This window comes from Haliotis asinina, chromosome 11 (genome assembly GCF_037392515.1).
Source record: "Haliotis asinina isolate JCU_RB_2024 chromosome 11, JCU_Hal_asi_v2, whole genome shotgun sequence".
In the NCBI taxonomy this organism is placed as follows: domain Eukaryota; kingdom Metazoa; phylum Mollusca; class Gastropoda; order Lepetellida; family Haliotidae; genus Haliotis; species Haliotis asinina.
In genome coordinates, this window is record NC_090290.1 from 14,376,545 (window position 1) to 14,388,734 (window position 12,190).

General features: G+C 40.5%; 1 protein-coding gene across 5 annotated transcripts in view; it reads right to left on the reverse strand.

Moving 5' to 3' along the window:
* LOC137256326 (PDF receptor-like) overlaps positions 1 to 12,190 on the reverse strand; it is a 114,593-nt gene that overhangs the window by 56,659 nt on the left and 45,744 nt on the right. For 3 of the 5 annotated variants that reach the window (XM_067794087.1, XM_067794088.1, XM_067794091.1), the window contains exons 1-2: positions 9,951 to 10,062; positions 5,807 to 5,918 (exon numbers count right to left, since the gene is read on the reverse strand). In XM_067794087.1, coding sequence (XP_067650188.1) covers positions 5,807 to 5,918; positions 9,951 to 9,974 — 136 coding nt within the window. In that variant the 5' untranslated portion in view covers positions 9,975 to 10,062. Of the gene's footprint in view, positions 1 to 5,806; positions 5,919 to 9,950; positions 10,063 to 12,190 lie in introns of those variants that run through there. The other 2 variants (XM_067794089.1, XM_067794090.1) reach the window with 1 other exon arrangement.

A 12,190-nucleotide genomic window follows, 5' to 3' on the forward strand; every position in this document is an offset into this window, starting at 1 on the left:
TCTAATATGCAACAAAACACGTTCTGATAAGTTCCTAGTTAGGCGCATTATGGCAGCTGGGATAGTGCCTTGTGCACGCAACCAAGACATTGAATGGGACTCTCCCATGAAGAGCTGTTAGTCGAGTCCAACAAGAACCCCCAAGAGGATATGAAGACCTTCTGAACTACCTAGGATCTCAGAAAGGTTGTGGGCAACAAATCCGGTTACTCATCCAATGTCAGTTGGAAAATTTAAAATGCCAATTCCTGGTAACCAAGGATAAAGGCCGTCTTGGGAAGTGTAGAATTTTATAAGCGAGTTTGGCATGTTGTCAATCACATTTGTGTTAAAAGAGGCACAAAATTCAGTGATATAACCCATATCATTGTTTTCATAAACACGACAGTGTCATTTTGGGTTTCTTTGGATGCGTCTGAGCCTGTCCCAAAGGATTCTAGAATTCTATTTTTTCGCGACGCCTTTGATTGGTCTACCATGAATGGATGGGAATAACGAGAGTGAGTATGATTTTACGTCGCTTTTAGCAGTAGTCCAGCAATATAACCCCGGGGGACACCAGAAATGAGCTTCACACATGTTACCCATATTGGGAATTGAACCCGGGCCTTAGGTGTGACGAGTGAACATTTTAACCACTAGGCTACCCGGTTATAATAAGAACGAGTCATGGCATCAGGCCGTTTCAGATATGGTGTTTGTGAAAACGTTGGGCATCCACTTACATAACATTGGATAGTCTCTTTCAAGTGATTACAGTGGAAACTGTCTAAACCGGCACTCATTGGGACTGAAGAAAAAATCCGATTTTGTCAAGGTGCCGGATTGTAGAGCTGATGATAAATGTACAAGTCATAAAAGGGACTGAAATTTTATGCCGGCGTTGACAGCTTGCCGGATTGGACAGATGTCGGTTTTGACAGCTTTCACTGTATATAATCTACATTTATTTTCATATCTAGAATAAATTTCATGGAAATCATACTTCGTCAGTTAAGAGTGAGACCCTCGAGAACGCAAACAAGCGTTCTGTTTCACTTTTTAGGCCACTTAATTATGATATTATTATCGCTGTTACAGTTGATATTTATGAACAGCTGGATTCCTAATCTTCTTTTTAAACGAGCTAAAATAATGACAGTAATCATCGTCACTACCATACATAATTCTGTTTACACATCAATGATGCCACGATACCACGATATTAATTATTGCATAATTATACATGAAAGTGTTCTTTAGCTGCTCATCATATAGTTTAATACTGACATTCCATACACTGTTTCGAAGAGATGTTTATTTACAAACATTCCACTGCCTAATTAACGTATTTTGGAAGAAAGCGGGCATATGAGTGCAGAGTTTTCGTTGTTCTCAATGTAAGAGTTTTACTCAAGAACTACTGTCCACAAGTCGATCATAGACAGACCAAAGTAACTGGTATTTGTGGAAGCGATCATAGACATGCAATAGTAACTGGTATTTGTGGAAGCGATCATAGACATGCAATAGTAACTGGTATTTGTGGAAGCGATCATAGACAACAGTAGTAACTGATATTTGTGGAAGCGATCATAGACAGACAATAGTAACTGGTATTTGTGGAAGCGATCATAGACATGCAATAGTAACTGGTATTTGTAGAAGCGATCATAGACATGCAATAGTAACTGGTATTTGTGGAAGCGATCATGGACATGCAATAGTAACTGGTATTTGTGGAAGCGATCATAGACAACAGTAGTAACTGGTATTTGTGGAAGTGATCATAGACAGACAATAGTAACTGGTATTTGTGGAAGCGATCATAGACATGCAATAGTAACTGGTATTTGTGGAAGCGATCATAGACATGCAATAGTAACTGGTATTTGTGGAAGCGATCATAGACAACAGTAGTAACTGGTATTTGTGGAAGTGATCATAGACATACAATAGTAACTGGTGTTTGTGGAAGCGATCATAGACATGCAATAGTAACTGGTATTTGTGGAAGCGATCATAGACAACAGTAGTACCTGGTATTTGTGGAAGTGATCATAGACAGACAATAGTAACTGTTATTTGTGGAAGCGATCATGGACATGCAATAGTAACTGGTATTTGTGGAAGCGATCATAGACAACAGTAGTAACTGGTATTTGTGGAAGTGATCATAGACAGACAATAGTAACTGGTATTTGTGGAAGCGATCATAGACATGCAATAGTAACTGGTATTTGTGGAAGCGATCATAGACAACAGTAGTAACTGGTATTTGTGGAAGCGATCATAGACATACAATAGTAACTGGTATTTGTGGAAGCGATCATAGACATACAACAGTAACTGGTATTTGTGGAAGCGATCATAGACATATGATAGTCACAGGTCAACTTTTCGGTTTTCTCACTGTCTTTAGGGTGGGGGTAGCCTAGTGGTTAAACCGTTCGTCCTTCACGCCAAATGTCTGGGTTCGATTTCAAACGCAGGTGTGAAGCCCATTGATATTGCTGGAATATTGCTAAAAACCATGCTATCTCACACACTATATCCGTGTGGTTAATATATGATAGTTAACTTATGATAGTTAACCCCAGACTATCCATATTAATATCAAGCTTTGAGTGCAAATATATTCATATATAATTAGTGGATAACCTCAGGCTATTTATATAATGTTATGCTTTGTGTGCAAATATATTCATTTATAAATAGTAGTTAATCCAAGACATTTAACCTCAGACTATCCTCATCTGTGTGCTTAAGCTGTCACTCCAAAGTATTCAGTAATAATCATGCAAACCTTGTACAAACCATGCTTGTGTTGTGCTTTGAGGGTAATTGTATTCAGGTTTACATAACAGACTCCAGACTATCCATATTTATGTTAAACATTGAGTGGAACTGGACCTAAACGTAACCGTCGGTTAATCCTGAACGATACCATATCAAAGGACGAATACTTGAATAAAAGGCCTGGATATGGAATCATGGGAGGATAACGGTATTTAGGAACGGACACCCCCCAACAGTGAAAGTGCTGGTTCGTCATCAAAGCCGCGTTTGAGCATGACTGCGTTTGAGCAACATCTGAACAGATATATTTTAACGTAGCCTTTGGTTCTGACGGTGTACTGCATCCTGCACAGATATCAACCAATCAGAAATCCGGATATCATGAAAGTGGTTTGGTTCTAAACACGTTCAGATTTCTGCAACAATGTAATTAACACTCAATGCATTATAATATCCTGACAATGCCGGACTTTCCTGTGCATTCTAAACATGTATAAATCTCCAAAGGATTACGAATTTACTGAAACATAATCTGCCCGAGTTCTGTCTGTAATACATACATTTAAATAATACTTGAATGCATAACATTTTAACAAGTTTAGGTTTTATGTATGTTTGGTTGTAAAATTATGTTTAAAAAATGCAAAAATCGCTTTAATGAAACACCAACATTTCATTTGTAGGACCCACGATATGTTTCCAGATAAATCGTGAATAAGTCATGAATATTCATCAAGGGTAGCCATTATGTATCACGCAATGGTAGTTTGACACTACCAGACTATCAGTGAATTGTTCACATAACTGGCTCTAATATTTTGTCTTTAGCGTTTTACGGAATGTCTTTCATCAGGCAACTGTGACCAGTTATTATCTAGTGCTGACACATTTGCTAATCACCGATTGAAGAGAATTTGATTTGTGAACCAGCTTTTCACAGTTTTTGCGAATGTCTGCTAGTCATCATGTGATCCATGCACTTAAGTCTGATTAACTGTAACCAGAAAACAATTATTTGCTAACTCATTAACACTGCAAGATGTTTGTCGAGAACAATAGAATAGACTTGCGGTTGCGTCCGGGTCCTTGAATGTAAGTTTGATATTACTTTGCTTTTGCGTGTCTTGTGTCTGTCTATGTGTCGTGTGTGTCATCATCATCGTCATCGTCGTCGTCACCATCATCATCATCATCATCATCATCATCATCATCATCATCATCATCATCATCATCGTCGTCGTCGTCGTCGTCGTCGTCGCCGTCGTCGCCGTCGTCATCATCATCGTCATCGTTGTCATCATCATCGTCATCGTTGTCATCGTCATTAACATCGTCGTCGTTATCATCATGATGCTGAATATCATGATAACCTGGTTATGTGGCTTGTTTTGCATGAAGCCCACTTGTCTGATACAACCGCATTTGACTGGACAGTTTTACATAAAAATATAACTAAAAAAAGTTTGAGTTAAATAATTATGCAAACAGCTTTTGTATTAAAAGGTTGATTTATTTTCCTCGTTTGTAGTGTGAAGAGACATTCTGTTGACGTCATTGTATAATGCATCATCATCATCATCATCATCATCGTCCTCGTGGTCGTCATCATCATCGAAATTAGTGACAGGGAGTCTCCATTCAGCCGGAACAACATAATGTCCGTTGAAGCGTTCATACTTGGTTATCAGGATCGAACATGCGAGAATGAAACACTGAGTCATTCAATCGCTCACAAACATAACCGTACTCATCATATAACTGATCCTTAATCATGCGTACCAGCTTATTCATATGACAAACATTGAGCAAAGACGCACTTCTGAGCAATCTGTTCCGACAAAGGATCCTCTGAAGTTCTGTCGGAAGCAGTCATGGTGCGAAAACATCACCTTTAGATTAAGAAGGAAGCTTGGATCGATACTAAGAGACATTCTTCACAGTGTTCCATAATCAAACAACATTTCTGCATCTCTTTTGTTGTGACTATACAAAAAGGAACAGATTACGCAGCATAGCCAATCCTGCGCCAATCACGGTGTTCTTTCTCACTACTTTTTGTCAATTGCGGACTGAGAGGGAGGGCGTAGAGACGCCAGGAATGTCAGGAAGAGGATTAAACAATATAGAAGAGCAGTGTTCCTCTCTGTATGACACTGTGCAGTCACGAAGTGTCTGCGTTATCTACGTGGTCTTCCAAATCAACTCTTCTGAAACGAAGGGTGGAAATACGCCGTGGCGTGTGCAATTATTCAGATGTAGTGCTGACGTGAGCAGAGTCGACATCGTCATTTCTTGCATGTGTGTAATCATACAATCATACTGAAGAGTCGAGTTACGAAATCTGATAAACATGTCGCAATCAATACAACTACATACATGTCCCATGAACAATACTCATTCAATACAAGTATAGACCTGTCCATATGCATTACGTAGTCCTGACGTACATGCTCCAACATCATCAATCAATACATTACTATAAATATTACATTGTCAATACAATTACGCCCAGGTCCTCGAAACAATACGCAATCGATATAATTACGTACATGCCCACAAACATTACCTTGTCCATACAATTACGAACATGCCCCCTTTAATACGCTATCGATACAATCACATCCATGTCCAATAAACATTATAATACATCCCCTCCAAACAATACGCAGCTCATACAATTTAATGTTCCATGTGCAATACGCAGTCAATACAGATAAGCAGTATGCGGTATCAAATTACGCAGGCACTCCAAAGACCTGGGCCCTTATTCTCCAAACGTTCGTAGCCCTAACAATTCCTAACTTTGATCGCAGCCAATGTGTTAAGAATGGGCTTAAGAAGTTCGTAGGACTACGAACGTTACGAGAATAGCTAGCCTGAACAATTAAAAGAACCGTACGCATGTTCCTCCGTATACCGCGTACGTAGGTCAAGAACGAGCCTGTTGCGACACATGTTCACATGCTAAACCTCACAGGGGAAACTGAATCATGCTGACAGTACAGTTATTGAATCAAACTAGACCTACCTCCGTCCTTCGGAAACGCGGCATCCCCTAGCTTGGCCAGACATTCCTCCCGAGTCTTAATGCCTCGTTGAGGCCACATCAGACTGTCCTCCAGAGAACTGTTAGTCGACTCCTGAAATATACACGTGTCTGTCATAATATGTGTGCAACATGAACGACACATCAGACTGTCCTCCAGAGAACTGTTGGTCGACTCCTGAAATATACACGTGTCTATCATAATATGTGCGCAACATGAACGGACACATCAGACTGTCCTCCTGAGAACTGTTAGTCGACTCCTGAAATATACACGTATCTATCATAATATGTGTGCAACATGAACGGACACATCAGACTGTCCTCCAGAGAACTGTTAGTCGACTCCTGAAATATACACGTATCTATCAGAATACGTGTGCAACATGAACGACACATCAGACTGTCCTCGAGAGAATTGCTGGTCGACTCCTGAAATGTATATCATGCGTTTGTCAACATGCGCGTAACATAAATTTACAAAACTAATCTGCTGGACAAGCAACTGTGCTGACGCTGTCAACGAATCTCCAACTGTAGTGACATCATCATCTTATAGCTTCTGCTACTTTGTAGACAATATCAAATACTAACACAATGAATGTGACCATGGATATGCTAACAACCGTTAGTCAACATAGATGACTTTATCATCCCGTGATGTGTTACCATGGTGAAACCATTTGTCTATAACCGTATAACCACTAACACAGCGCGTGGTTTAGTGTTTAATCACTATATTGAGTTATTCGTAGTTCACCTGACGAAGCATTTTGAAAGGATGAAAGTTCCATAGTTAATAATCTTAGCATCAATAAAGTGGGAAGATCAAGTGATCAGCAACATCGGTATCGAACTACGCAGCTGGGACACGAAGACCAGTTCTAACCAGGATCTAATTGGGGGTTATTCTAACTGAGGAGAGACCAACAGTAACAGCACCGAGATGAAACCATTTGTCTGTAACCGTATAGACAATGCCAAGCACTAACACGTCTCCTTTCTGATGTTTCAAAAGCACTACGCTGTATCATGCTTCCTTTTATCAACTTTTGGTATGTAACCATGCTGTCATCATAAACCCATTGTCTGTAACATCATCGACAATATCAACCACCCGCCAGCAAGAAATCTGCGCTTTGGGAGCCAACATCGTCTGAGCGTCCCACCTTACAGACTGAAAGGATATGGTCTGAGGGCTTTCAGAACTGCTGGAACACTGCTTTGGAATGACTTTCCCTTAGAACTGAGAGCAATGAAATCATTTGACAATTTTAAATCGCAGTTGAAAATTCATCTATTCACCATCTACTATGCTTGAATCCTAATCTTCATACAGACTCACTAGTGTTCACACTTTACTAAAAAATCCGGTCTTTTATAATGTGTTCTAGTTTATTTCATGTTACCCTTTGACCATATGTTCTTATGGAATCTAGTGCTATACAAAACTACATTTTTATTATTATGATTTACAGGTTAAGATAGTTATGCAGCAGAGAGGGTTTGGGTGGTCCTGGCACAATCAGGCCGGTACGCCTCATCTTCAGCTCAGGGCTTATTATTATTATGTTTTACAGATTAGAAATGAAATGCAGCAGAGAGGGTTTGGGTGATCCTGGCACAGTCAGGCTGGTAAAGCTCATCATCAGCTCAGGACCCTCACCCCCTCTTATTATTATTATTATTATTATTGTTTTACAGATTAAAAAATTGAAATGCAGCAGAGAGGGTTCGGGTGATCCTGGCACAGTCAGGCTGGTCAAGCTCATCATCAGCTCAGGGCCCTCGCCCCCTCTACACGCAGCCCAGACAGCGAATGGGACTTCTCCCAGGAAACACTGCCTAGTCGAACCCACCAAGAACTTTTCGGAGAATATGAAGGCTTCCCAACACTGCAGCCTTCTGCATTACCCAGGTTGTCAGAAGGGCTGTGCTCCCGGTGGAGAACCCGGGCACTCTCCTCATCTGCGCCAAGAGATCAGGAGGTACCAAACCAAGGGCACCGAGAACAATGGGGAGCCTGACGACAGTGTACTTGGGATGTAAGCGAGACATTTCAAAGGCGAGGTCCGCATATTTATCATGCTTTTCCTGAATCTTGCCAATCACATTGCTGTCAAAAGGGACAGAAAATTCTATGATATAAATAATTTCATTGGCTTTATCAAAAAGGACAAGATCAGGTTTGTTGGCTGGAATTCGTCTCAGGCTGTATATTGGCCTATTCCAGAGAAGTTTGTAGCTGTCATTTTCCAAGACGCCCTGGACATGTTCAGGGTCATACCATGGATGGACCTCGGAGTCAAAGCCACAGGCATGGCGGAGACGATAATAAAAGCAGCGAGCCATGCAATCATGTCTTTTAAGATATGCTGTTTGTGCCAAGGAAGGGCATTATTATTATTATGTTTTACAGATTAAAAATTGAAATGCAGCAGAGAGGGTTCGGGTGATCCTGGCACAGTCAGGCTGGTCAAGCTCATCATCAGCTCAGGGCCCTCGCCCCCTCTACACGCAGCCCAGACAGCGAATGGGACTTCTCCCAGGAAACACTGCCTAGTCGAACCCACCAAGAACATTTCGGAGAATATGAAGGCTCCCCAACACTGCAGCCCTCTGCATTACCCAGAGTGTCAGAAGGGCTGTGCTCCCGGTGGAGAACCCGGGCACTCTCCTCATCTGCGCCAAGAGATCAGGAGGTACCAAACCAAGGGCACCGAGAACAATGGGGAGCCTGACGACAGTGTACTTGGGATGCAAGCGAGACATTTCAAAGGCGAGGTCCGCATATTTATCATGCTTTTCCTGAATCTTGCCAATCACATTGCATTATTATTATCTAACATCTTATACATTTCACACTAACATCATGAGAGTTAAGGCTACAAATTTGTGAGGTTCGTGACATTAACACTCACTAGTGAGTGACATTGTTTTTAGTAATATTCCAGCAATATCACGGTGGGGGACATCAGAAATGGTATTCACACAATGCACCGCCCTGGTCTGTGGGAATGCTAGCACTAGTCTGTTACATCGCCGACCATATCAAAAACTAGTCAGCGAAACTACTGTCAGAAAGAACATTTCTGGTAAATCACTGATATTTCAATGGTGTGACTATTCTATTGATCTCGGATCGATGAAGTTCTATGTTTTGCTCTTGTTCTATATCTCCTCCACATATCGATACAGTTTGCATATGATCGGCAGTGTGTATTCCATACAGAGCATGTCGTAAGATGATATACCTGCTGAAGACAGTGTCAACCATCCAATCCTACTATTCGTCTTTATTCCAAATCGTAGACCCACATCATTAACCTTCTTCAGACAAAAGAGCAACAACGAAAGTCGATATCGTTCTTAAAGTAATCAACACTCTGCACCGGTCCTCAACATCTAGCTCGCTAATTACTATCGAAGCGAATAAAACTCGCTCAACAAATTATAACAAAAATATATTGCTTCCTCTTAAAAAGGCACAACCTTATATTGACGTGATGATTTATGCATTATCGTAAGTGGTTTTCAAGCCAAGGTAATATTGACACCCCTATTTGTTATTCTCATAAAGTAGGAAGTGTCGTTAAACACACATAATATTTGATAGACATGTGGGAATCATTGAGTTTGAACATACCATAAGCTGAGCGTTAGGACATTATCAGGGTTTCTGTGTGTGAGTTTAATTCAAAAACGAAAATTTATAATTTCCTGGACCTTGTGAAGATTTCTTTGAACTTCATACAAACGCGAAAGACGCAATGAAATCATATCATCTGTACAGAAAAAACTGATGTATACGATATTTTACTGATAACAGATTCAGTTAAAAGACGTGGCGGAGTCGATCCCCGTTATGACAAGCTTGCATATCTATGAACCAACTCGAAGAAGGACAACATGACCGTTTTGGATGTTTTAAAGATCATTAATTTGATTATAACAACACTACGTATTCCAGTTTGTTTTAAATAAATGCATCTAAATAGTTTCTATATTCATTATAAAGAATGTTCATTGTTCTATTTCGATCATATCATGAGCATTCTAAGAATCTATAAATGTATATATTGCTTTAAACACATATCCATGAACGGGTATATAGGAACATGCTTACCCATGCTGCCAACATATCGTCCATTCTACCGCTAGTTTGCTAATGATGACCAACAGAATCTGTGTCAACACAAAGCCTAAGCTTCTTCTGCTCTGATGTTGTCGCTACAAGTAATGTTAACTGATGGAACTCGGTACTTATACTTGCATCAAATGTAATTGCTATAACGATTTCATGCAAACGGTTGTAGCTGTTATGCATACTTGTATTTACGCATCAGTATGACATGGTATATGAGTAAGGACACGTAAACACGACTGTTTTAAATGTCAGTTATTACACATTCCGATAATGAAATGTTTTTCAGCTATTAATAAACAACAGCACCACAGCCATAAAGCCGTACATCCGGAGCGCCCAAAGCTTTAGGTGGTACCTTCAACAGTTAATCCATTAGCTTTATTACTTGGAGTAATCTTGAGAAGGTACAGCGCGTGGTTTAGTGTTTAATCAATATAATGAGTTATTCTTAGTTCACCTGACGAAGCATTTTGAAAGGATGACAATTCAATAGTTAATAATCTTAGCATCAGTATAGTGGGAAGATCAAGTGATCAACAACATGAGTATCGAACTACGCAGCTGGGACACGAAGACCAGTTCTAACCAGGATCTAATTGGGGGTTGTTCTAACTGAGGAGAGACCAACAGTAACAGCACTTCTTGACTAGAGTTAACCCATGCTTGCCATAAAAGGCGACTCAGCTTGTCGTAAGAGGCGACTAACGGGATTGGGTGGTCAGGCTTGCTGACTTGGTTGACACATGTCATCGGTTCCCAATTGCGCAGATTGATGCTCATGTTGTTGATCACTGGATTGTCTGGTCCAGACTCGATTATTTACAGACCGCCGCCATATAGCTGGAATATTGCTGAGTGCGGCGTAAAACTGAACTCACTCACTCACTCACTCACTCTTGACTAGAGTTAATTGGCCTTGTCTTTCGGCATTTCAGTTCGATTGACCACGGTCAATGAATAAACCTGACCATTAAACATCAAGACACGGAGACAGCAGAGGACAGGTTTGGCGTTAAGTAGGCTAACCCCCCTGACACAGTGAGAGTTATTACTGCTACTTGAGCTAATCACAGACCATAGAGGAACCCAATACAATCAATCAATAACATAAATCTGAATACGAACAAACTGGAACAAACGGAAACCAATGTAGATATGTTATCTGTAAGGCCGTATAAACAAGTGTTGCTTCACATCACCAGCCTACAAGCGACCAACACGAAACATTTTTTTCTGTTTAATAGCGTTCAATTATTGTAAAAAATAGAGGCCTAACTCTTTTATGCAGTTGTCCTGTGAACCAAAAAAACTATCGATCTTGAGTTCGGAATCAGTAATGGGACAGTGAGTTTGTGAAACTGGAGGTGCATTTTGATATTGTTTACCAGTGATGAAGTAATATTGGTACACAGCTTTTGGCAAGATTCCAGCAGTAATAGAACCCATATAGGGAAACTACCACGACCTTAAGCCTCACGTGCACACAATTGTACCGTCCCTTGTATCTGTGAAGATCCGGGTTAGAATTGATCTTCAACAACCCTAGCAACCCTAGAAAGAAGCTCGCCGACTTGGTTGACACATGTCATCATATTCCATTTGTGTATATCGATGTTCATGCTGTTAATCACGGGATTATGTACAGGCCCCAGCCATATTGCTGGAATATTGCTGATTGCTGATTGAACTATCCAACCAAACCAAACGTACCACCCCTTGAGTACAGGGTAGCCATGGAACACGAATGTACGTTAACAACAAGCTTGGCTATTTTGGGAAGAAGCTAAATAAACCTGTTAAGCCGCTAAGTTACAGATTTCGTTGCGGAGAGAAGTAGTGAAATTTCTTACGTGGCCTAATGGAGAAGAGGATTGGCAGGGCAACTTTCAGTAAGAGAAATCTTTCTGGAATTGATTGATGTCGAGTTGCAACCTGTTCGATGATTGATGGCTACACAATTACGTTCACTATTGACGATTTTATGTTCATGCATAGAGGCATCCTATGGCCTGGATAGAATTTCCGCTTGTTTGATCGCTCACTGTTGATTGTAGATTTATGTGGCATGAAAGATGAGTCTGGGCATCAAATATCGCCTTCCGCAGTCATATGTTAAGATGGGTATGAAGCAGGTTCTATTCACACAGATTTAACGTTCGTGTTTTGATTATCCTGATATATGTTACGTAGACAACGAGATTCCTTACATACTGTTTCTG